This window comes from Crinia signifera, chromosome 11 (assembly GCF_055691185.1).
Source record: "Crinia signifera chromosome 11, ASM5569118v1, whole genome shotgun sequence".
Taxonomy (NCBI): Eukaryota; Metazoa; Chordata; class Amphibia; order Anura; family Myobatrachidae; genus Crinia; species Crinia signifera.
The window spans coordinates 87930667-87955737 of NC_139227.1; the positions used below are offsets into that span (position 1 = coordinate 87930667).

Below are 25071 nucleotides of genomic sequence, written 5' to 3' on the forward strand. Positions count from 1 at the left end.
AGCCACCACTTTGTAACTATGGTATGGCCCTATGACCTCCATTCAGCTGGGGATATCATCTATATACTACCAAAAGAAAAAAAAAAGTAGCAACAAAAATGAGTCGTGTACATTGCAATATAATACAGCTGGGGATTCATAAACCATTGGCTGAATTTTTTTTTTTTTATGCTGAATGTAAAGGTGCATACACACTGTACAATTTTTTTGACCAATTTGGTTGAAAGACATTTCCATTGAACCCAGTGTCCTGGACGAAAGATGTTGACAAAAGATATTGTCAACAAACAAACGATGAATGATGATGCGCATATCCGCCAGTTGTTCATCAAGGTTGTTCGTCAACTGTGCATGCAGCTCAATTTGAATATCTTTCAAAAAGAGCCTATAAACTGTAGCTAGATCTTTCGTCTGTCGTCAATATATTTCGTCAACATCTTTAGTCCAGGACACTGGGTTCAATGAAAATGTCTTTCAACCAAATTGGTCAAAAAAATTGTACAGTGTGCATGCACCCTAACTGTCTCTGCACATGTCTCTCTCTTTCGGAGGTGTTTCAGTGTAAAGTGATAACTGTGTGACACTTATAATATAAATACTTGACTACACTTGTGATCTCTCCTCTTGGACTTCCAATGGGTGAGATAAATGTGGCAAGTGCAGGGAGTGGGGCGATGTGAATTGAGTCATTACACGCCCAATATGAGACAATGGCATTAATCACAGCATTGCATATAGAGAGCAGGGCCAATGGCCATGATATCGGGAGTGACCTGTTTTCCCAAGAGTCCAGGAATATTCCCCCTGAAATTCATGGATCTCCCCAGTACTGAGAATAGATAGGTATACCTCCATGGATTGCGCACCCTGCCAGCAGTGAGCTACGCAGCGCACCCCAGCTGTTTTCCTCTAGTGGTTCCTCTGCGGGCAGGATGTGCTTCACGTGGATGTTTCCATACACTGTATGTCATACTACTACACAAGCATTCGCTTTCCCTTATACACATTGGGTCCTTATATGGCTCACCTCCCCCAGTGTAACCTTCGTAGTGCGCCCAATATGGCTGCCTCATCTGGTACATGTATGAATGGGATGAATGATACATGGACCTGTCTGTCTTATTGGGACCCTACTCTACACAGCAATCACTTAATTTTGTGTCATTTCTTCTGGGGGTAACCTATTCCACCCAGGGCAATCCAGTGCGCCCAGGATGAATGCATCACCGGGTACCTTGTTAGGGTGGAATACACATCCCATGGAAGTTATTATCCAAAACTCCTAAACAAACACTACATTGTGCCTACTGTGCTATCTGCTTTCTTTTATGTCTGTGTGATCTAATGCTGTACTACCCAAATCCTATGTATTATGTGCATTGTTTTGATGTCTGGAAAGCTCCTTTAGTTCTGTTGGAGAAAGTGCACTATATAACTAAAACTTACATACAAATATATATATATATATATATATATATATATATATGTCTAGTGTCCGTGAGCCTCCAAAACACTGCCATCTGCTGTCAGAGAGTGAAACTACATCTCTTTCTCACACAAACACAGAAAGTAGCAGACTAGCTTTCAAAGCTTTTGCTTTGAGAAGGCTTAAGGTGCGTACACACGGATAGATTTGGCAAAAGATCTGGGCGTTCCCGACCGATTGACACAACAAATAGCTCCAATTGTTCCGTGTGTATGAACGATATAGATGACGATGCACGTACCCACCGGTCGCTGGTAGAGGTCGCTGATCTTTCCTGCATGCCGAAAGATCAGCGACCAATCGGTAGCGGTGTGTACCAATCGTTTCATGTGTATGCACGATGAACGATTTGGTAAGGCTAATTGACTGGCTCCCTCTCCCTCCACCATCGTTAAAGATCAATCGTTCATGTGTAATCGTTTGCTCAATCGTTCATCATTTGTCACCAAATCGTTTGTGCAGGAGGTTCAGAGGAAATTGTTAACGAGATTGAATCGTTGCCCAAATCTATCCGTGTGTACACACCTTTACTAGTATACATATATACAGTATGTTTAGTGTCCGTGTGTAACCGAAACATCTACTGGCAGCGAGTGAAACTACACCTCTTTCTCTTTCACGCATACAGAAACACAGATGCAATCACAAGGCAGCAGACTAGCTGTCAAAGCTTTTGCTTCAAGCAGGCTTAGCTAATATATATATATATATATACGCTCATATGTACTTGATTCCTAGTCTATGGGCTGCAAACTCATGAAAACTAGTTCATCCCATTACATGGCTGGCAGCACTGTGAGCAGGTAACCAATCATTGTATATTCGAACATGTAAAGTACAATGGGCCCATAATGCACAATAAGAGCCTCATTGTTTATTTGGCGATAGGTGATATTTCGGACATTCTTCGCTGAGTTGTTTGTGATAGGTACAAGGAATGTGAGTACGGTAAGAAGCGTCACACTTTATTTACAAAAGAGAAGAGATAACACGGAGCAGTCCAGACAGAGAAAAGGATGACCCGCTGGATAAGACAGGACAGCTATCTCGTGAGACACTCTGTGTATCCAGCTTCCTGCAGGACGGGGGATGGTGAGAGGAGGTCGGTGGAGGGGGGCTGCTCTCAGTCAGGACCAGGTCTGGTATTTGGGGGAGCTTACTTCCAGCGGCCCCCAACTTTTCCTTTGCCTCCGGCTGCCTTCTTGCTGCTGTTAAGGGGGCAGAGAAATTACAAAGGTCAGCAGACGAGACACTTAGAGAATCCAGAAAGAGAAGAGAGGAAAGCCAGATGCACAAATGATAAGATATGGAATATGAGATGGGGTAATATAAAGAAGTGGAAAATACTATATGGGTAGGATCAGAGAATCCAGAACAGATGGATAGATAGAAAGTGGAGAAAGAGGAATCTAGTACATACAGTATGAGTTCCCCTTACCCCACACACAAGCACCACACACAGGCAATGTCACTTACCATGTCTTCATGTTAGTTTGGGAGAGACTGGACTATTCTCCCACATGCTGTACTGCTGTCTGATTACCATGCATGCATATATCAGACACCTACTTCTCACAATCTGTCAGCACTGTCCTCAAAGCACAGTATTACAGTGGTTCCAGGAACGTAAGCACCCTGGTAAACATGTACTGACAGAGCTGCAGGGCATTCCTTACTTATACTATACCTTGCATACCAGGGTGAGGTCTGAGGTTAGCAGTAATCAGATTACTTACTTGTTAATGTTCAGGCTTATAATGGAGATATTATGGTAGGCTGGAGATATCAAGTGAAACAGTAGTGTCCTGTTTGGACTGTGATATCTCTCAATGCCAGCATTATCTCACTACACCTGTGATGTCACACCACACCTGATCTATCTAGGTAGGCTTGGTAAGCCTTTCCCTATAGGGCCAGGTTAGGCATACATTGTTAGCTGATACTTCAGTACAGTATAACCTGATATTACTTGGTTATAGTGTGAGATCACAGATGTAAGGTTAGGCCATTCCTTAGATAGCTGTTATGCAAAATGTTTGACTGCTTGGTTAGGATTATAGGTAGATTGTATCAATGGGGTAGTTGGGAGGTTTGGGAGAGAGATAAGGATCCAATCCGAAGACTGGAGATAAGGATCCAATCCAGATAAGGAAATTATACCAAACAATCATTTTTGATTCAAGATAATACATCGCAATGCTCAGAGATCAGAAACCTGGAAGGCACCCAGAAATCTGGAGTATGGGATGGTACAGAAGTTTGGAATGGAGTTTTAGGGATGCTTAGTTCCAATGTATCCCATTAGGGGCCTACACACAGGGAGATGTTGCTGAGCAATGTAGATCTCTCAGCTGCACAGTAAGGTGTGCTGAGTGATCTGTCAGGGCCAGTGTTCTCCTATGATAACACTGGTTCTGACCAGCAGTTAACTAAATTTATCCAGCATGCATGCTGGATCTCAATCGCTGGGAGACATCGACTCGCAGGGCTGCCCATAGCTATAGCCCCTACACATCGAGCGATGTAGGGTCATTTTCTAAATGATCTAGTGAGATTGCTTAGAAAATGGACTGAAATTGCCCCGTGTGTAGGCCCCATTAGGAAGTCTACTGTTTGCTTCTATAGCAAAACATCTCAGTAATGATCGTTAGAAATTGTGTTTATGTAAAGTTATGTTATGTTGTTGAACTATGTGTAGAAAGCTTTGATGCTTAGGATCTGTTGTAAATTAATTTATCAGCAGTTGTTCCACTGATTTTAATAGGGTAATAGCATTTTGTTTTTCCGAGTACACCTGTCACACACATACAGTTGGTGGGTTGAACCAATATTTATGAGAATGGAGCTTATGTGGGAATGTTGTATTCTCATAAGTAGTGGTTCAGACCACAAAATGGCCGCCTCTATCATGTGTAGGCATCTGGCATACTTTGATGAAATAAAGTGGAGATTCTAGAGGGATTTTGCTAAATCATTAGGTTGCATCAATCACTGTGTAACATGAAAGTACTGTGTAAATAACGAGTAATACTCGGTTAAGAAGATTGACAAAGATGATTTAATGGACAGCCATGGCAATGTCAAGTTGAATAGAGTTAAAGGTAAGTGTTCTTTCCAGGTGAGGAGGATTTATTGGCCGTTATGATCATTGCAGTTGGGGAAAGTTTATTTTGGGAATTCTCTTTCTGGAGATCTTTGGTCAGACTTGCATAAAACATGCAACATTGATATTAAGAACTTACAGGGGTGATATAAGTCTTATATCACTTTATGGAAAGTCTCTCAGTGTCTTAGAATATTTGAATTTGGAAATATTCTAAGATAGGTAGTGTTGGCTGAGGTTTAGAGGAGTGGATTGGTGCAGGCTGGGATGGGAAAAGAGTTTGGAAAGTTAGAACTACTCACTGTTTCTGGAGCTGATCGATACGGTTCCTGAGTGTTGTAACCTGTTAAAACAACATACAACCCATTTATGCTGTTCAGTCCCATAAAGCTCCTTACCTCCATTGACCTCACATCCTGATGGACCGCAGGATGCATATAGGAATCCTGTTACCTTGCTCCCTCTTACCATGGTGACGATCCACATGTGAAAGAATTGAGTGGCTGGCGTGTCTATACTGTCTCTGGTGACATACACACACACATATCCTAGGCCGGCGCCCAGGTACAAAGCTACCTACCTTTTTATAACACCCAGGCTGGAGCGTGGAGCAGAGGTATTTACCCCTTGGGTGACCAAAATAAAACCCTTATGACTTTAAGAACACCAAGAGTGCAAATCATGATTGCAATATTGCCTACATATCTATGTCTTCATACTGTTTGCTTCAATGAGCTATACTAAGTGTTAATGTGTTCATTGTATGTTTTACTATTGGCTAAAATAAAAAGTATTTGTACACTGCAGTCACTATGTAGCGTTATTGTACAGGAAATTTTACTACAGTGCACTCACTATGTAGCATTGTAGCTGTACAAAAAGTATTACTACACTGCACTGACTGTAACATTACTGTACAATAAGATTTAGTACACAGTATTCACTATGTAGGGTTACTGTAGGTTTACTATGCTGCTCTCACTATGTAGTGTTACTGTACAAGTTTTACTAGGCTGCTCTCACTATGTAGTGTTACTGTACAAGTTTTACTAGGCTGCTCTCACTATGTAGAGTTACTGTACAAGTTGTACTAGGCTGCACTCACTATGTAGTGTTACTGTACAAGTTTTACTAGGCTGCTCTCACTATGTAGAGTTACTGTACACATTTACTAGGCTGCTCTCACTATGTAGAGTTACTGTACAAGTTTTACTAGGCTGCTCTCACTATGTAGAGTTACTGTACAAGTTTTACTAGGCTGCTCTCAATATGTAGTGTTACTGTACAAGTTGTACTAGGCTGCACTCACTATGCAGTGTTACTGTACAAGTTTTACTAGGCTGCTCTCACTATGTAGAGTTACTGTAAACATTTTACTAGGCTGCTCTCACTATGTAGAGTTACTGTACAAGTTTTACTAGGCTGCTCTCACTATGTAGAGTCACTGTACAAGTTTTACTAGGCTGCTCTCACTATGTATAGTTACTGTACAAGTTTTACTAGGCTGCTCTCACTATGTAGGGTTACTGTACAAGTGTTACTAGGCTGCTCTCACTATCTAGAGTTACTGTACAAGTTTTACTAGGCTGCTCTCACTATGTAGGGTTACTGTACAAGTTTTACTAGGCTGCACTCACTATGTAGGGTTACTGTACAAGTTTTACTAGGCTGCACTCACTATGTAGAGTTACTGTACAAGTTTTACTAGGCTGCACTCACTATGTAGGGTTACTGTACAAGTTTTACTAGGCTGCACTCACTATGTAGAGTTACTGTACAAGTTTTACTAGGCTGCACTCGCTATGTAGAGTTACTGTACAAGTTTTACTAGGCTGCTCTCACTTTAGTTACTGTACAAGTTTTACTAGGCTGCTCTCACTTTAGTTACTGTACAAGTTTTACTAGGCTGCACTCGCTATGTAGAGTTACTGTACAAGTTTTACTAGGCTGCTCTCACTATGTAGAGTTACTGTACACGTTTTCCTAGGCTGCTCTCACTATGTAGAGTTACTGTACACGTTTTACTAGGCTGCTCTCATTATGTAGAGTTACTGTACACGTTTTACTAGGCTGCTCTCACTATGTAGAGTTACTGTACAAGTTTTACTAGGCTGCACTCACTATGTAGGGTCACTGTACAAGTTTTACTAGGCTGCACTCACTATTAGAGTTACTGTACAAGTTTTACTAGGCTGAACTCACTATATAGCATTGCTATTCAAGAAGTTTTAAAAGATTACACTCCTTATTCATTCTCTACAAATTGCTTTACTGTATGTGACAATTCTATTTGCAGTCCCGGTGTCCGTCATGTCTTACTGTATGACATCTTTTTACAGCTCTGCTTCAGCTCCAAGCCCAGTCGTACCAGTCCCTACCCTGACACATGCCTCAACAGACAGTCCTGACTTTGCTCCCTATAGAAGGGAGAACTCTACTTACAACTTAGAGAGCTCTTCCACTCTCCTGTGAAGAGTCGTAATCTAAGAGAGACCAAGATAATCATGTGAAAAGGAGACACTGGTGAAAGTTGTCGCTGTTCTGCATTGGAAATGATGTGAAATGATTCTATCTGCATGTATTGTTGCGATCTCCTAGATATTATGTGCACTGGGAATGCATTTGTGTACAACATACCATTCTTATGGCACTACGCGACAGTGGCACATTCTTAGTAACATACTGGGATAACATTCTGTTATGAGAGTGGACTCGTCCCATTTTGTAGACAGAGCCAATATATGAGTGTGAATTGCCATATGTCTCAGTAGCTCTTGAATTGATACAATTAATATTGTTTCAATGGACAAATGTCTTCCTCCACTGTGGGGATAGACCGTTTTAATTCTAAGGAGCGGGGGCATCCAATGACAGACGATGTTCGAAGATTCCACTGACATTGCTATTGTTTCGTAGCATCCCATAGAGGTGCATAGAAAATTAACAAAGTTGTCTTTGTGTAAATTCTCAGGGAGCGGAGCATCCAAATATCATGGCTCTACTTTGGTGAGAACTGTATTCTTGTCCTTTAATCTGAATCTTCTGGTGTTCATCCCCCACACATAATACATGTGTGCCTCCATACAGAGGTATCTTGATGTACAGGTTTCTTGGACTACTGCACTAATTCATCTGATTTATTAACTTTTTGTATATACAGTGCACAGCTGTGTATCTATCATATATCATCTCTTACCCTATGATACGTGAACTAGAAAAATCACCTAGATTAACAACCTACATTTTTAATTTAAAGAAAAGATTTGCTTGTGATCAGCGGTGGATCCTACCTTTTTGAACAAGGAATGCTGCCACTGCCTGTGCTGCTTGGCAGAAAGTAGAGCACAAGCCAGCCTGGTCCCAGCACCTGCGCAATGGATCTGGCAGGTGCCGGGGACTACACATGCGCAAAGCACAGGTTTCTTCTATGGACTACATCAGCTGCAGCACATAGAAGTTTGTTAGGACCGAGAATAAGGCAGGGAGGGGCTTCCCACAGGATGTCAACTCTCTGCTAAAAGCAGCCCATACTGGCAGTCCCAAAGGAAGAACACCTCCCAATGGTACTGCTGTCCTCTTCGTGATTGGCAGGTAGCACTTCCAATCAAAAGTCACTGCCACTCACAGTGAAGCCAGTTTAGTCTTGTGGATTGCATCTGTCTCACTGAGGTGGTGGATTTAACAGGGGTTGTTTACTTGTACATTTGTGGAATCCAGTACAGTTATATTACTGATCTATTTTTTATATAGCTGCTAGTGTAGTATATACTATGTTTGAAATAGTAAAATATATCTTTAGACAGGTCAGGTTTTTTCATACTAATTTTAATGGAATGACTATGGAGCTAAAATAACACAATGGTTGGTTTAATGAATCAAAACTGAAGACTTATTTAAGTTATTTCAATGTGGTCATGAATTAACATCACAAATGGAAGGTAAAATGAAACCAGCCTAGGTTATATTCAGGGGAGGCTCCAGAGGAGTAGCGGCATCACAGTTCAAAATTCAAATAGGAAAGCAGCGACAACTGTAATTCTAAACTGACTCACTGTCAGTTGGTGTGCATCACCTGTTTGAATTTTGAACTGTGCTTCAGCCACTCCTCTGGAGAAACGCTAGTTATTAATTTTGTATGCTAAGATCTTACAGCAAAGTCTGCCTTTTATGTTTAGCCATTTTTTGTGTGATTTTAATAAATGACCATATTTAAAATATTTAGGCTTTTTGGATAATATATTTATTGCAATACATAAACAACTATTACAAAACATATCAATATGCAGCAGAATGTAATACAGCATGCCGGACAAACCCTGATTTTTTTTTTTTTAAAGCGGCAAACATCTACAAGGCATGGTTTTGTCTTGTAAATGAACGCCGCTTTAAAAAACTGTCCAAGTTTGGCCGGCATTTTGTACCTCCGTCGAGTTTGGACTGTATTACATCTTGCCGCTAGTACAGAACACTGAAAGCAAAGTCTATGTACAATACACATAGTGTGGTTTTTGGTGTATAGTAAACAATTAATAAACTCCACATATACAATATAAAACATTCATAATAAAAAAAAGCTTTTGTTAAGAACTGGAAATGTCAAATCACTAAACTCTACATGGTCTTTGTATACTTGTACTTACTATATATACATATGGAGTACCTCTCATTTAACACTGGGAATTGCCAGATTCCCTGTGTGGCGAGAGCTGGCGGAGAGGTGCTCCATCTGATGGGGACGGGCCGATTCAGGGAGATGGTCAGGGTTAGGGGGGGTGTGCGGGGATGGGGCAGAAGGCTCAGACAGAACAGGGTGCATGAGCCCTTCCATATCGTTTGGCGATAGAATCGCCAGGACCCGCAAGAATGAGAGGTGCTCCATCTGTGTGTGTGTATATATATATATATTTATCTAAAATAAACAGACAGATCTATTTCTGCCAATATTAATGCACAGAGAATACCAATTAGATCATCGCTGATGGTATACCACTTGTGGCCACTGCAGAATAAGCAGAGATTGTTCATTGTTTATCACAATGAACTTTATTTCATTCAGCTGAGAAAAACTATTACTGATGCTCACAAGGGACAACTTATCTGCTGAATTCGCAAAGGCGTCTATTTAGATCCCTAAAGATAGTCTATGGTGTTTAGAGCATAAGTGACGGGAGATCGGCGGACACATGGTACACACGCACTACATCAACAAGAGTTTCTAAGGTTTTTTTTGGTGCGGCCCAACTTTGGTGTGGCCCTTTACCATCCAAGAGGACATAGAGTTAGATTATAATTGTGTGCCGAATGTAGTGAAGCACCATGCCCGAAGCATGGCGAGCGATGCGAGGGCACACTGTGCACACTGTGACGTTCGGAACCAAAAAAAAATGGTGTGATGACTGTCAACCTTGTGTCTGTCAATCTCCGGCTTGCGTCTAACTCTCGTCACTGTCGCTCTTGACACAGTCAACTATATTTAGGCATCTAACTAGACACCTTCGACCAAGTAGTCGATCCCGTAACTGTGGATCTAGTCAAGATTGATCGACTATCCCGTAACCCACTGTAATAGGGCAAATAATTAATCCCAATACCAATAAACTTCTTAGGATATAATCTGGAATCCTATACACCTGAAACCACTGGAGGCCTTTGTTTTGTGGACGTAACCAGTTGCCCAGGATGACTTTTATAGTGCTAGAAGGCATAGCCTGACTTATAGTCATGAGGCCTGACTAATATGCATGAGGCCTGACTAATATTCATGAGGTCTGACTAATATGCATGAGGCCTGACTAATATTCATGAGGCCTGACTAATATGCATGAGGCCTGACTTATAATCATGAGGCCTGACTAATATTCATGAGACTTGATTTATAGTCATGAGGCCTGACTAATATTCATGAGCGATTGGTTTCTAGAGCATAGGCAGATTGTTCTCTCATAAATATTAGTTCAGCCTACAAAATTGCTGCCTCCACTTATGTTTGGCTACTCCACTTTAATGGAGTTCAACCAATACTTATGTAAGTTGATAGTTCTTTCTATTAAAAAAGGTAAGTATAGTAATATACATACTAATAGTGTACAGTGCGCTCACCTCATATTTCTGTTTCTTGAGCTTCTCTGACATCTCAAACTTCTCGGACTCCAGTTGGTACAACCAGTCCCACATCTCCTTAGCCTTGTCCCTGTTACAGAATAATAACCGAGCCATAAATTTTTCTGCATGCCATACATGAGGGGAGATGTATCAAGCTTTGGACAGAGATAAAGTATCAACCAATCAAATTCTACATTGCAAACATGTCAGTTAGGAGCTAATTGGCTGTACTTTATTTTTCTTGTCGGTACTGGATCTCTCTCAGTCTCTTTGTTAGGAATACATTTTTTTGGGAGTTGCCGAGATATCTGCTGTGACGAGCCCTATTACAGACATTTGGCGGAATGTAACGCCACCTGAGTTTGGTGGCAGTGCGGGACATTTTTTTTAAAAGGTACAATCACTTAATAGGCAAAACCCTGAACTCGGGCAGCATTGCATACCGCCCGTTACTTTCACAAAATAAATTAAACCCAAAAATAAAGATAATAAATTATTTGGGTGATAAAGTCCTTTTTTCTTCTCCATGCACCACAAGATAGGAGTCTCCGTAAACACTTATATCTATGACACTATGTTTACCTGAGTTTATCCTCAGTCATGTGGTCTACATTCAGGGGCTTGCGGCGGTCTGCCAGAATCTTCTTCTTCTGCTCCCGGGCTGTCTGTTTCTTGCCTCTCTTCTGATCAGCCTATGGAAAAGGAAGCACTCTAGAGTCAGAAGGACAGAGCTTAGAACTTAAATGCATGGCACGTTCGTGACACTGGTTGGCATTGAGGATAATTAGGTAGCAAAGGGATGAGTTCCCCCACCTTTCCAGGACCACTTTAAGCCCTGATTAGACGCAAAGCTTCTCTCTGCTGTGTTCTACCATATTCAATATAATATACTTTTGCTTACACAAGGCTATTAACCCAACTGCACCATCATACATCTTTTCTCTTATCTTAAACTATCACCAACCTGACCTCTCTGCTCTGCGCAAGATCTGCACCACTCATCCACACTCATCACTCGCTCCCATTCATGATTGCAGGACTTTGTTTGAGCTGCAGCCACCCTCCAATGCACAATTAGACTCTCCTCTAGTCTCCAAACCTTCAACCTCTTCAGTAAAGCATATCAAATTCCGGAACCGCCATACATAACCATCATCATCTACTATGTTCAATCCCTTCTATACAGTCTACACTTAGGTCCTTATTCTGGTTGACTCACAAGGCTGTGAAATTCGCAGCCTTGTGAGTCCCCCGTATGCCGCCCACATGGCCGCCTGCCCCCCCCCCCCCCCCTAGCCCCCGCAGGCATGGTTGGCGACCATCGAACATCGAATGATTTCTTCAGCGCTCGCAGATCTGAGACACCTCTATGGTGTCTATGATCTGTGGGTGCCCTGTGCGAGGACAGGGCGAGCAGCTGACTCCCCCCCCCCCCCCCCGCACCTGCGTCAATGTGGGAATTGCCATGGGAACCCCCAGTAGTCAAATTCCCTGGCCCACCTCCCCATGCCCCTCTGCGCTCCCCACCCATACTTCTGTGTGCAAGCGCTGTGGGCACATGCAGAGTCGCAAACAATCGGTCCCGCGTGTGAATGCATGGGGGACAGATTGAATTAGAATAACCTCTTATTTTTTTATATTTGCTTACTATCCTTCTGGCCAACAAGCTGTGTGACTATCCCAATACGGCCCTTTGCAATCTGTTGGATCATTCTGCTACAGGTAGCATCGGTCCTTGTGTATCAATACCTATTTCCCTGTAGGCGCAGGGCCTTCCTACCTCTATGCCTGTCTGTTATTACCCAGTTTTGTTCTATTACTGCTGTTTCCAATTGTAAAGCACATTGGAATATGCTGCGTTATATAAGAAACTGTTCATATCTAACCATTTCTTTCCTGGCTTTGCTCATAACTCCAAACTCACCAAAGGTGATTGGCCAACCAGATGTTTCATTCTGTCTAATTAAACCTAATTTTGTAACCATGTAGCTCACCAAAGTGTTGTGTACTCAAAAAATACCTCTCTATATATTTGTTGAAGGTACAAGTCACTATTTAATAGAAAGCTATGTCTTTGGTGGGCTCATTCTTTAATAAATCTAACTTGTAAGTTCTGAGTTGTATATCCGCGGAGATAGCAAAGATGGTCCATGCTCCGGTATCACACAGTGACCTTTGTCTCTGTAGGCTCTCACCTTGGCCAGGTAGCTGCTGTATGTGGCCCCCATGGAGGACAGAGCCTTCTTCTTCTTCATGTCATCCTCAGCACGTCTCAGAAAATCTTGTTCCTCTCTCCTTGCCTTCTCCTCCTGCACAGAGAAAGGACAATGAGGATGCATAGTGTATAGTAGAGGTATCGGAATGAATGGTGTGTGCTGGTTTGGGGGAGATTAGTGTTCCTCTGCAGGAGATGCTGATAGAACTGTATGATATAGAACAATACAGGGAATACAGGGAAATTGCTATACGATAAGGCATCTCTGGCAGTACTCACGGCAAGTCTTGTCTGACGCTCCTTCTCCTTCTCTGCTCTGATCCTCTGTTGTTCGGATCTCTCAGCTCTACGTTTCTCCTGAGGATCACAGTAATATAGAGCGATCAGAGAAGAACGGACCAATCACAATAAAGGCATTTAGGGGCGGATTCACAATGCGGCCCTTTCCCCTGATGTTCAGGGTCTGCGGAAGCGCATGGGAGAGGGAACGGTGCAGCAGAAGGGGAACGCACGGCATTTTATGGATGTCCCTGTAATATGCTGGGCATTCCCCTGCACACGCAGGCGTGGCGATGACTGCTTGAGGCAGTCGGCAGACGTCACATGGCGCCAGCGCATGCCCCCGTTTCAGCGATCTGCGGGCATAATAAGAGTCAGTCTAGACAGAATTTTATTAGCAAATGGAAAAAAAATCATTAGATGGTGAGCGACCATCGAATGTTTTTTTCGGCCGCGCGACTGCATGTGAGGGGATTTGTTACCATATATACACAATAGAGTAATATGGAGCTCCTGAGAAAATGATTACAAAAACAAGCATACAGTATATAGTAGGTTTAGGTCAGCTTGGCATTGTATGTCAGCTCTGCCACCTAGTGGGGAAATGTAAGTACTTATACAACATTGCAATATTGGGGCTACATTTACTAATGGATATGACCCATACCAACCAATCAGATTCTGTCTATCCATTCTCTATTGCATCCTACAAAATGATAGACACAATCTGATTGGTTGCTATGGGCAACATCACCTCTTGCATTTTTAGAACCTTCAGTAAATTTACCCCTCACTGTTTTGTATGCAGACATAGGACCAGATGTTCTAAGCTTGAAAAGTGATAAAATGGAGAGTGATAAACCACCAGCCAATCAGCTCCAACCTGTCATGACACAGGCTGTGTTTGAAAAATGACAGGTAGTAGCTGATTGGTCGGTGGTTTATCACTCTCCGTTTTATCACTTTTCAAGCTTAGTACATCTGGCCCAAAATATTAAACCTGGTTCAGAATTACCAAACATAGATAAAGGTAGGGTTTTTATTTTAGGTTTCCTCTGTGCATTAATACCTCTCATAAATATTAAGAGTTGTAGTACTAGTTGTTACTTTTATATCCTATTGTACTATGATCTGTACTGTGCTGTTATACCATGTACTGTCTAATCCTCTGTCCTCTGTGTGGCACTGCAGATAATGAAGTTAGTTTTTTATTATTGTATTTATTATTATTATTATTATTATTATTATTATTATTAGAATTATTATTAATAATAATAATAATACATTTCTATAATTCTGTCTGTGTCTTCAATGCATTTTGCTTTGCCAAGTATGCTAAAGATGACTGGTTACCTCCTAGGATTTAATTACAACCATATAAATATATCATACTGTACCAGGGTTGCCGACTTTTGAAAACTCTCCAGGAAAAGCCCGAAGAGGAGACTTACAGCAGATGTTTGGGGGGCGTCATTAAGCCCCGCCCCCATGAAGAAAAATTACCCGATATGCCGATCTCCGCGGAGGGGTGGGGCTAAACGAAGACATTTATGCCACTTTAGCCCCGAAGATCGGCAAATAAGGTTATTTAACGCTGCGGTCAGGGTGGAGGAAACCACAATCGGGGAGGGGAGCGGGGGTCCCCCAGAATCCAGGAGGGTTGCCCACCTTTCCGGCGGCCGGGAGGGTGATCCGATTTTCAGGACCCTCACGGCTATTCTGGGAGGGTAGGCAACCCTGTATCATATAAATATTAAATGTGTACTCCAACAGGGGAGGCAGGGGGAGGCAGAGTGTGACAGGGAAAAACAGTGGGTGATAGGAAGAGGTTGACAGGGGCTGCTGCACTTGCTGCACCAATTGTAGTTCCACCTCTGATTACAACTACTTGTCAGACACAGAACAAGAATAACATCTTACAATTCTTTCTTTCAGTCCAATGATCTCCTCTTCCTCTTTCTTACGCCCTTCAAAGTGCTGATCGATCAAGGACTGCAACTCAATTAAGTCCTTGTTCTGTCTTTTCTTCTGAATATCCTAAAGATGAAAAATAAATCATGTGTAAGAAAAGAACCACCTACATAGCATATTGTAATACATCAATATTTAATGGCTAGGAATAGTGTAATAGCAATAATATAACCTGAAGTCAGGGTTGCCTATCCTCCCGGAAAGGCCTGGTCCCATGATCCCCCCATGTATAGTGTCATTTTAGCCGCACCCACCGTAGTGCAATGCCTGAAATAATTGCACTGTGGGGGCATGGCTCTGGTCTCCCCCCAAGCAAGATACCCCTCCTGTGGCTCTGTCCCACCCCCACCCCTTTTCAACCCCCGGCCTTACTGAGCTGGCTGCCCTCAGCCAGAAAGTAGGCAAGTATGCCTCGGTAATTTACCTGACACAAATTGACCAAATCTGAATGAAAATCATGGTAGAACATACATGTACAAATCAATACACTATTGCCAAACTCAGCAGGATTTCCATGGACATTCAACAATGTTCATTTCTGCAAAGGCTCAAAATGCACTATACAAATATACATGTTGGAGAAGCATGCATGGATGTCAGATCCGTGCAGCGCTTCTGTGTGTATCATACCCCTTTCAGATCGCAAATGCTGGGCATTTGCGCTAACTGTGGCTGTCAGCGATCCGGCTTATTGCTGGGCTGCTGACATCATCCGGGGGCAGGGCAGAGCGGTGAGGCCTCATGCGGGAGATGAGGCAGCACTGAAGCGGTGCTGCTGCTTTCTCCATAGCTGCTTACCTGTTCAGCCTGCCCAGGAACCTGGCTCCGACTAGGGCAAAACCCTGGGTCAGACCCAGGTAAATTGTGCAGTGTGAAAGGGGTATAAGTAAAAAAAAAAAAACAGTTAAAAAACATTTTAAAAATGGTGCTGGTTCTAAAAATTGTGTAATGTCCACCTGTATTCAAAGAACTGTTGGACTGGTCCTGGTTCCAATAATATGATGGAATTAGACATACAGGGTAAGGATCCAGCGTATCTTTTAAATCAGCACCACCGGATTCCACTAGTCAATAAGGTAATGCCACCGCCGCGGTACTTAATTATAGTATCTCCTGCGGCTGTAGCATTAAGCCCCCCAACTAGTCAGCCCTGGCTGGGGTACCCCTCCAGGGCACCCATGGGTCAGGGCTAAAGCCCATTGCTATGCCTGGCACCCCTCGGCCGTGAGTGCTGAGTTCATAGTGATATAGGAGGTTATTCTGATCGTAGCGGCCAAACGTGCGTACGTTCGCTATTAACGTACGCTATCCGTACGCGGCCGTTGGGGTTAAGGCCACCCACAACTCAGCCGCATTCGTACGGCCAGAAACAACGGCAAAGGGGAGTGGCGTACAATTGAGCGTACGCCAACGTACACGGACGGGCCAGCCCTTACACTCCGACAACTGGCGTACAATTGAGCGTACACCACCGTTTACGGACGTCTCTCGGCCGTCTTCCCACCGACTTCTTGCGGCTATCTGAGCGTACGCCAGCTTGCACGGACGGGTCCCGATTGTTTTCAATAGAAAAGTCAGCTTATGTCACCGCTCGTGAGAGTGAGCGTACGTCCGTGTACGCTGACATACCCTTCACATATATGGACCTGCAAATCTTGCCTTTCAACTATAATTATGAAAATTAATTAATTGATTGAATGAATTAATTAATGTGCAAAATAGTGGGCATGGGCTTAAAACATTGCTGAAACATCCTTTGTAGGTGTTAGATGTGGTTTATGTTATTGTATCATAAATACAAAACCTATGTTTGTATTAGAGTGAACACGTTGACACATGTCGACTTGTGTAGATTGAGTGTGCTACTGTGTAAAGTCTATGAAAGCACGTAGTGAATGTGTCTAACTGTTTAACAAATACCTACCTTAGCATATATAAGCAGGTCTTAAAAAGATTCTTACCTTAAATTAAACAAACCTTTAAATGTCGAGAAGTATAGAAAGATAAGCTTCCAATGTGTTTGAGTGCTGTGTGTGGCTTGCAGGTAGTGAAATCATGGTTTGGACTTAATAGACTGCAGCATTGGTTATTACATTCAGGTGTATGTGTTTGAGTAGTAATCAGCGTAAATTAGCAAACCCAGGCGCACGTTGGCATGCGGTATCTGTAGGGGTGGTCTGAGCTGGCGGTTGGCGGCCGCCTGTTTTGTGTCCGAAATGAACGGTGCTTTAGTCGATCGTGCGGTAGTAGCACCGCTCATTTTTGGTGCACACCCCCGTGTACGCCCATATTTACGCCCATTTTCCCTCATTATTTCGGCCGCTCCCCTCATCACGCCCCTATGCCGCCCCCAATGCCCGTACACTCGCGTACAGGTTTTTTCGCACGTAGAGACCCGTCCGTAAGCGTTGTGGAGTGTTCGCGCCTGCGCATTAGCGAATGTACGCATGCGCAGATCATTAAAAACCCCGGGACGTACGCGTACGGCCCGGCCGCACCAACCAGAATAAGGCCCATAGTGTCAAAAGAAAGAGTTAGTATTGTGTTTTATCTGTGAAACTACAGGTTCCAGCAAGCCTCTGCCTCATGCTGGTACTTAGAGAACCTCAAGTACCAGCATGTGGGGCATCAAAGGGCCCACTGGTACCTGTTCTTCCATCTGTAATACAGATATTGCAATAAACACAATACACACACACACCGTGGAAGTAAAGTTGTATTACACAATCATGCAGACTCACATACATACTTAACCTACACCCACCACCATAAAGGTTATTTAGGTCAAGCTGATGGTTTGATATGTTTAACCTTTGTGGTCTTCCTACATATACACTTCTAGGAGGATTTTTCCCAATAGAAGCATATGAGTTTCACTTGAGTGACAGGTCAGGTTATGACGTACCGGTGGGATGGCCTGGTCAGTAATAAGCTAATTTTAGCAAATAATGTACTTACATCAAAGTCAACTTTCTCTCCATCTGGGATTTTAGGTGCAGTAAGTCTGGAAAATAAACATAATTAATTGCAGAAGATTCCTCCTAATACCTATTGTGAATCCACTTATTAGTGACTATTGAAGTAGTGTATTGTGAATGTAGGTAGTGACTACAGTAGCAGTGTATTGTGTATGCAGGTAGTGACTACAGCAGCAGTGCATTGTGTATGCAGGTAGTGACTACAGCAGCAGTGTATTGTGTATGCAGGTAGTGACTACAGCAGCAGTGCATTGCGTATGCAGGTAGTGACTACAGCAGCAGTGCATTGTGTATGCAGGTAGTGACTACAGCAGCAGTGCATCGTGTATGCAGGTAGTGACTACAGCAGCAGTGCATTGTGTATGCAGGTAGTGACTACAGCAGCAGTGTATTGTGTATGCAGGTAGTGACTACAGCAGCAGTGCATCGTGTATGCAGGTAGTGACTACAGCAGCAGTGCATCGTGTATGCAGGTAGTGACTACAGCAGCAGTGCATCGTGTATGCAGGTAGTGACTACAGCAGCAGTGGGTACTCTTTACCTAGAACGGCGCCCATCGCGACCATCGCGACCATCGAATGCACTAAAAAACGGGTGCGATGCGATGCCCGCGATGGCCGCGATTTCCCATAGGGATCAATGTTAAAAGTGAGATTGGACGCGATTTTAGTGTTCAATGCCTCAATGCCCGCGATTTTTACATAGGAAACAATGTTAAATGGGCCACAGAGCCCAAATAGTCACCGTGAAGTCTGAAATGGCCCCCACAATTGTTAACGCCACCCCACGATCAACGTCAACCCGAAGCGTGGCGAGCGCAGCGAGCCCGCGAGGGGCGGCGGTACGCGTCCTCCGACCTTTTCATACCCCCACTATCCACGTCGGCGTGGAGTTGAGAATATAATAGTGTGGCGAGCGCAGCGAGCCACCGAGCCCGAAGCGTGGCGAGCGCACGCGGATACCTTCACAGTTATACACGTCCCCTCGCGGGCTTCCCAGGTGTCCATGGCGACGCGGGCACCTGTGAAGCCCGCGAAGGGACGCGTTTACCTGTGAAGGTATCCGCGTCCCCTCGCGGGGCTCGCTGTGCTCGCCACGCTTCGGGCTCGGTGGCTCGCTGCGCTCGCCACACTGTTCTATTCTCAACTCCACGCCGACGTGGATAGTGGGGGTATGAAAAGGTCGGAGGACGCGTACCGCCGCCCCTCGCGGGCTTGCTGCGCTCGCCACGCTTCGGGTTGACGTTCATCGTGGGGTGGCGTTAACAATTGTGGGGGCCATTTCACAGTTCAAGGGCACTATTAGGGCTCTGTGGCCCATTTAACATTGTTTCCTATGGCCAAATCGCGGGCATTGAGGCATTTAACAGTAAAATCGCGTCCAATCACAGTTTTAACATTGATCCCTATGGGAAAATCGTGGGCATCGCGTCGCACCCGTTTTTTATGTACCCGCGATGCCCGCGATTTTTTACCCCCGACGCCCGCGATGCCAATCGCGGGCGCCGTTCTAGGTAAAGAGTACCCAGCAGTGCATTGTAGATGCAGGTAGTGACTATAGCAGCAGTGCATTGTGTATGCAGATAGTTACTACAGCAGCAGTGCATTCAGAGGCAGAACTCTGGGAGGCAATGGAGTCATCTGCCGCCGGGCTCCTGCTCCCAAGGGGGCACCTCTTTTCCCCATGCAAGTATAAATCAGTTATTTAAAAGCCAACAATATGGCTTCTCTGGATGAGTTCTGAGAAATATATGTGTTATCTATCTATATTTCTATATAAATATATATTTTATATAAGGTTTTGTGTTGTGTTGTGTGTGTGTGTGCGTGCGTGCGCGTGCCCGTGTGGGTGGTGGGAGGCACCAATATAAATCTTGCCTCCAGGCAACTGGAACGAACTTACGCCACTGAGTGCATTGTGTATGTAGGTAGACAGTTGCTCTGTAGTTGCAGTGTGGTGTGATATTTCCTACTGGTTCACACATAGCAATAGACTTGGACTAATCCTACAGATTCTCCTATTAACCAGACCAAAAAGTTCTTGCATATAAAGTAGCTGCTGAAGTCAATTAACTAGGCTACATAAATATATATATATTTTGCATGTATGTATGTACAGTATCTATGTACCTATGTATGTATGTATGCATGCGTTGTTTAGCACAACATATAATAATGTACTCATAGACCCCCATGTAAAAAGAATGTACGGAGGGAAATTTAAACTAGAGAAGTCAGGTGTGATCCCCCTATGCCTATGGCTTATTCAATATAAAATCACAAGCAAAGTTTTTGTCCCATCTTCCTATCTATACCACATACCATAATACCCTCAAGTGATGGCACTGTGGAGTGTGATATGACAGACAGCCATTAGGGTGCAGGTTCATAGGGATGTGTAACATGTAAAGGCCCCATACATTAGGCCGACTTGTCCTTAGGACAAGTCCGACCCTATTCTCCTGTGAGCCACCCAGCAGCTCCCCGGGAGGCTCACATACAATTTGGCACTTGATGGGCCATTTTTTACATGTGATAAATCGCTTGCAGTGGGCGGTGAGGAGCAGGGGGCAGGCGGTGAGGAGCAGGGGGCAGGCGGACGGTCATCATAATCATCTGCAGGCTGCTGGGGCATGCGAGTGCTTTCACTAAAATCAGCCCAAAATCGCATAGTGTATGGGGGCCTTAAGTCAAGGATAATTGTGGCCTGAGTGTGATATCAGGTATGGGTATGGAGTAGAGTGCAAGCTTTGCCTGTCACTACGTTTTTTACTTACTTGGGTTTTGGCTTCTCCTCTTTATTTATAAATTGAAAAGAAAGAGAAGAGAAAAGAGAATTGTGAAGCATTTATAACATATTGAATTAGGTTGATTGATAATTGGGGAGGAAATGCATCACAGAAGAACATTGAAACTAGAGTTACATTATATATTACATGTTCTTTCATGTAACCAAATCTCAGTGTTACAGCTGTTTTATTTCTATAATAAGTATGTGCCAACATTTCCCATACTTCTTGTAGATCTTTTCCTTTGATATATATATATATATATATATATATATATATATATATATATATATATATATCCATGCTATAAGATATACACACAACAAACTAGATCCAACAAATTCATATTGTTGCCAATTATTGATGTCTGCATTGTATCAATAATCAATTCCAAGAATGCCCTCAGGAGGCTTCACTTCCCAGACAAACAATATCTTAAACCATCAGATGGGAGTGCAAAACATTAGAGGGAAAAAATCATCCAACAGACAATCAAATGATTCATTAATAGAGAAAAACAGGTCATTCCTTGAACTAGAGACAAAATGGAATGTGACAGAGGGAGATAAAGTGCAAATTGTAAAGGTGAGGAGAAATTAGGGTAGGAACAGACATTGTGAAGGAGAGGTTAAGCATTGGTTAACATTCATGACATTTCTAGGTAGTTGAAGCTCTATGTAGGGAATCTGGTCAGTGAAGCTCTAGGTAGGAGATCTGGTCAGTAAAGATCTAGGTAGGAGATCTGGTCAATGAAGCTCTAGGTAAGAGATCCAGTCAGGATAGATCTAGATAGGAGATCTGGTCAGTGAAGCTCTAGGCAGGACATCTGGTCAGTGAAGCTCTAAGGAGATCTGGTCAGTGAAGCGCTAGGCAGAAGATCTGGTCAGTGAAGCTCTAGATAGGATATCTGATCAGTGACGCTCCAGGTAGGAGATCTGAACGGTAATGTATGTGGATGAAGTTTATAGCTAGATAGTTGATAATTGTATCCTGCTGTGTCAGATGAGAAGATATGTTAAATATCATTCACTGCACGTGTGTTGTCGGGTGCTGAACATGGCAGGGGGAGAGTGATAAAATGAAGTCGTAACAATGGCGTGAATCATGCACTCTAGAACTGATGTGCGCAAATCAGCACAATGGCCTTATTTTTACCAGTCTCCAGTTTTGTAGAATAAATAAATTGGAAGTAGGTTATTTTCAAATTATCATTAGGACAGAAGAGGTGTAGGCAGATGAGGGCAAGTTCTAGATAAATGAGCGGGACACTGAATATAAGCATATAGGCAGGGATGTAGTCTCTATACATATTATTGGGATTGATGAGATATAGGCAGTTGAGAGGGTAAGTACTAGCTACTCTAGGGCCCTTATTCAGATCTAATCACAGTACAAATTTGTTCTTAAAATGGGCAAAACCAAGTGCACTGCAGGTGGGGCAGATGTAATTTCTACATATATGACAAGGACAAAGAAAACATAGGCAGATAATGGAGGAATGAAGTTCCTAGTAAAGAGAGGTGTGGCTTACATATAACTTAGTTAACATTGGCAGATAACGTTAGTGGTTTGATGAGATGGACAGTGGTAAAGCAGATAGAACGAACAGTAAGTTCTATACAGAATCACAGGGACTTTTAAAATGTATACAGATGAGACTATTAGTTCTAGAACAATTACATTTTCTGGTTTTACTTTTACTTGAGGTTCATACGGAGTCACAGCTACAATTTCAGACACACGCATGGAGAAGAACCTTGGAAATGTATTGGACGTTCCTGGCCTGAGTTTAGGAAGAGGCTGTTTGGACATCAGGAAATGGTCATCCTGATGGGTGTGTTATGAGCGTGTCATTAGCATGTTGCTGACGTGTTTGCTTGTACAGAAACTTAGGGTTATTTCAAATTAGAGATGCAATTTAATGTTGCTCACTGACGTGTCTGGAGATATCCTATTATCCCCAATGGCAGCACTCATCAGGGATTTTTTATAACTTGCCTCAGGCAATTGAAACCAAATCCCCCTAAAAAAGTCCTTTTTTCCCCAATGGCAGCCACACAAATATATGTCTGCAACTTTTCACAGATGCTATGAAAATAGTGTAGTGTGGAATCAAAATTTAGAAAAAAGTAAAAGAAATTAAGGACATTATTGAGGCATATATAATACCCCCTTGATCACTTACGTATGAGACCATACTTACATGTATAATTTGCATCTACTGCATCTATTATAGGGCAAGTTTCTATGGTGCGACCGATGCAGATGCACCAAGAGGTCTTCCATGTTCACAGACTCTGACACATCAATGTGCACCAGGGAAGGGCTCGTGGCAACATTTGCATACATGTGACCGGTAAAAGGCATTGACACATGTATCACCCAGAATCAGGCCCAAGTAACTTCTAGTAAGACAAGATGGACAGTACTACTGCTTATAAGGTAGCAAGAAGGTTATAGAAAGAAGAGATGGACAGAGAAGCTGTATAGGAAGTTTAGAGGGAAGTCAATTCTAGTTGATGTAAATGCTGGAAAAAAAGGCAGATAATTGGGTGAGTCCTGAAAAGATGAAATGGAAAGTAGACAAGAGAGGAAAGTTCTAGAGAGATGAGATAGGCAGTAAATAGAGAGAGGTAAGATGTACCTACTAAGGTGAGATAGATAATAAAGCTATAGGCAAAAGATGTATTAGTCCTAGAACGATTATATGTTCGATTATATATGTTCGATTATATGTTCAGTAGTAGCAGGGCCGTAACTAGTGGGGGGGCTAGGGGGTCACGCCCACCGGGCGCTGGAGCGCTAGTGTGGTGTCCCGGCAGCGTGGTCCCTGGGATGAGCAGTGGGGGTCCGGGGACTGGTGGGTTAAGGCCAGGTCCTAGCGGGGGTCCGGGGACTGGAGAAGGTTAACTCCGGCTCCTAGCGCTGCCGGGCGGTGGGCGGGAAGCAGGTTTTGAAAAGACTTGCCAGACGTCGATTGGCTGAATTCAGCCAATCAGCGTCCGGCGAGTCTTTTCAAAGTCATAAGCGCTTCCCGCCGCCAGGCAGATAGCGCTAGGAGACGGAGTGAGTGAAGGCTGCCGCTACACCAGTCCCTGGACCCTTGGGCGCTGCCTACCCCTGTTGGCTGCACACAGGTATGTTGGCAGCGGGGGTCCAGGGACTGGTGTAGCGGCAGCTTTCACATACACAGCCGCTCGCTATTTGCCTGGTGGCGGGAAGCGCTGATGATTTTGAAAAGACTTGCCGGACGCTGATTGGCTGAATTCAGCCAATCAGCGTCCGGCAAGTCTTTTCAAAATCTGCCCCCGCCCACTGCCCGGCAGCGCTAGGAGCCGGAGTTAACCTTCTCCAGTCCCCAGACCCCCGCTGCCTGTCCCCAAGGCAGTGATTTGTGTATTTTTTTTTGGGGGGGGGGGGGGGGGGCAAATGACTGCCGCCCCGGGCACTGAAACACCTAGTTTCGGCCCTGGTAGTAGTACAGTTGAGAGGACACTGACACTTTTAGAACAATTAGAAAATAGTAGAAGCACAGATTAAAGGTCAGGTTGATTCTAAGTAGATGGGATGGACAATTAAGCTACAGGAGTAGATGTACTAAGCATTGGAGAGTAATAAAATGGAGAGAGATACCAGCTAATCATGCAATGCTACAGACTATGTTTGAAAAGTGACAGCTACAGTATGAGCTGATTGGCCGGTAATGTATTTCTTTCCACTTTATGACTTACCAAGGCTTAGTAGTACATCCCTATAGTCAGTAGATAATATTAGTAAGTGATAAAGATAAGCTGGTCAGTAGTAGTGTAGATGATAGCTCATGTACATTCTAGATAGAGAAGATGGATTGTGGAGCCATAGTTAAATGAGAAAAAAATTGCAATGGGGCTAATTCTGGTTCATTCGTAAGGCTGCGAATTCGCAGCCTTGCGAGTCCACCAAACCCCGCCTTGCGAATGGTGGAACATCGGCCCACTGTTTGCAAGGCATGTTCCATCACACATCATGAAAATGGATGTTTCACATAAACATCCATTTGCATGCCACTGGGACCCTCCCACATCTTTTGATGGTTGCCAACCATCGAAAGATGAGGAAGGTGCACACATATGTAAGGTTGCAATGAGGTGAGCAACCTAACATATGTGT

At 43.5% G+C, this 25071-nt stretch overlaps 1 protein-coding gene across 2 annotated transcripts in view; it reads right to left on the reverse strand.

The window, feature by feature from the left end:
- Window positions 1–2514: 2514 nt before the first annotated feature.
- Window positions 2515–25071, reverse strand: part of TNNT3 (troponin T3, fast skeletal type) — a 39633-nt gene continuing 17076 nt past the window's right edge. Inside the window, exons 2-10 of one of the 2 annotated variants that reach the window (XM_083164848.1) lie at window positions 20911–20929; window positions 18115–18160; window positions 15106–15222; window positions 13186–13263; window positions 12887–13000; window positions 11274–11383; window positions 10689–10779; window positions 4892–4932; window positions 2515–2694 (exon numbers count right to left, since the gene is read on the reverse strand). In XM_083164848.1, coding sequence (XP_083020974.1) covers window positions 2643–2694; window positions 4892–4932; window positions 10689–10779; window positions 11274–11383; window positions 12887–13000; window positions 13186–13263; window positions 15106–15222; window positions 18115–18160; window positions 20911–20929 — 668 coding nt within the window. In that variant the 3' untranslated portion in view covers window positions 2515–2642. Of the gene's footprint in view, window positions 2695–4891; window positions 4933–7031; window positions 7073–10688; window positions 10780–11273; window positions 11384–12886; window positions 13001–13185; window positions 13264–15105; window positions 15223–18114; window positions 18161–20910; window positions 20930–25071 lie in introns of both variants that reach the window. The other variant, XM_083164849.1, reaches the window with a different exon arrangement.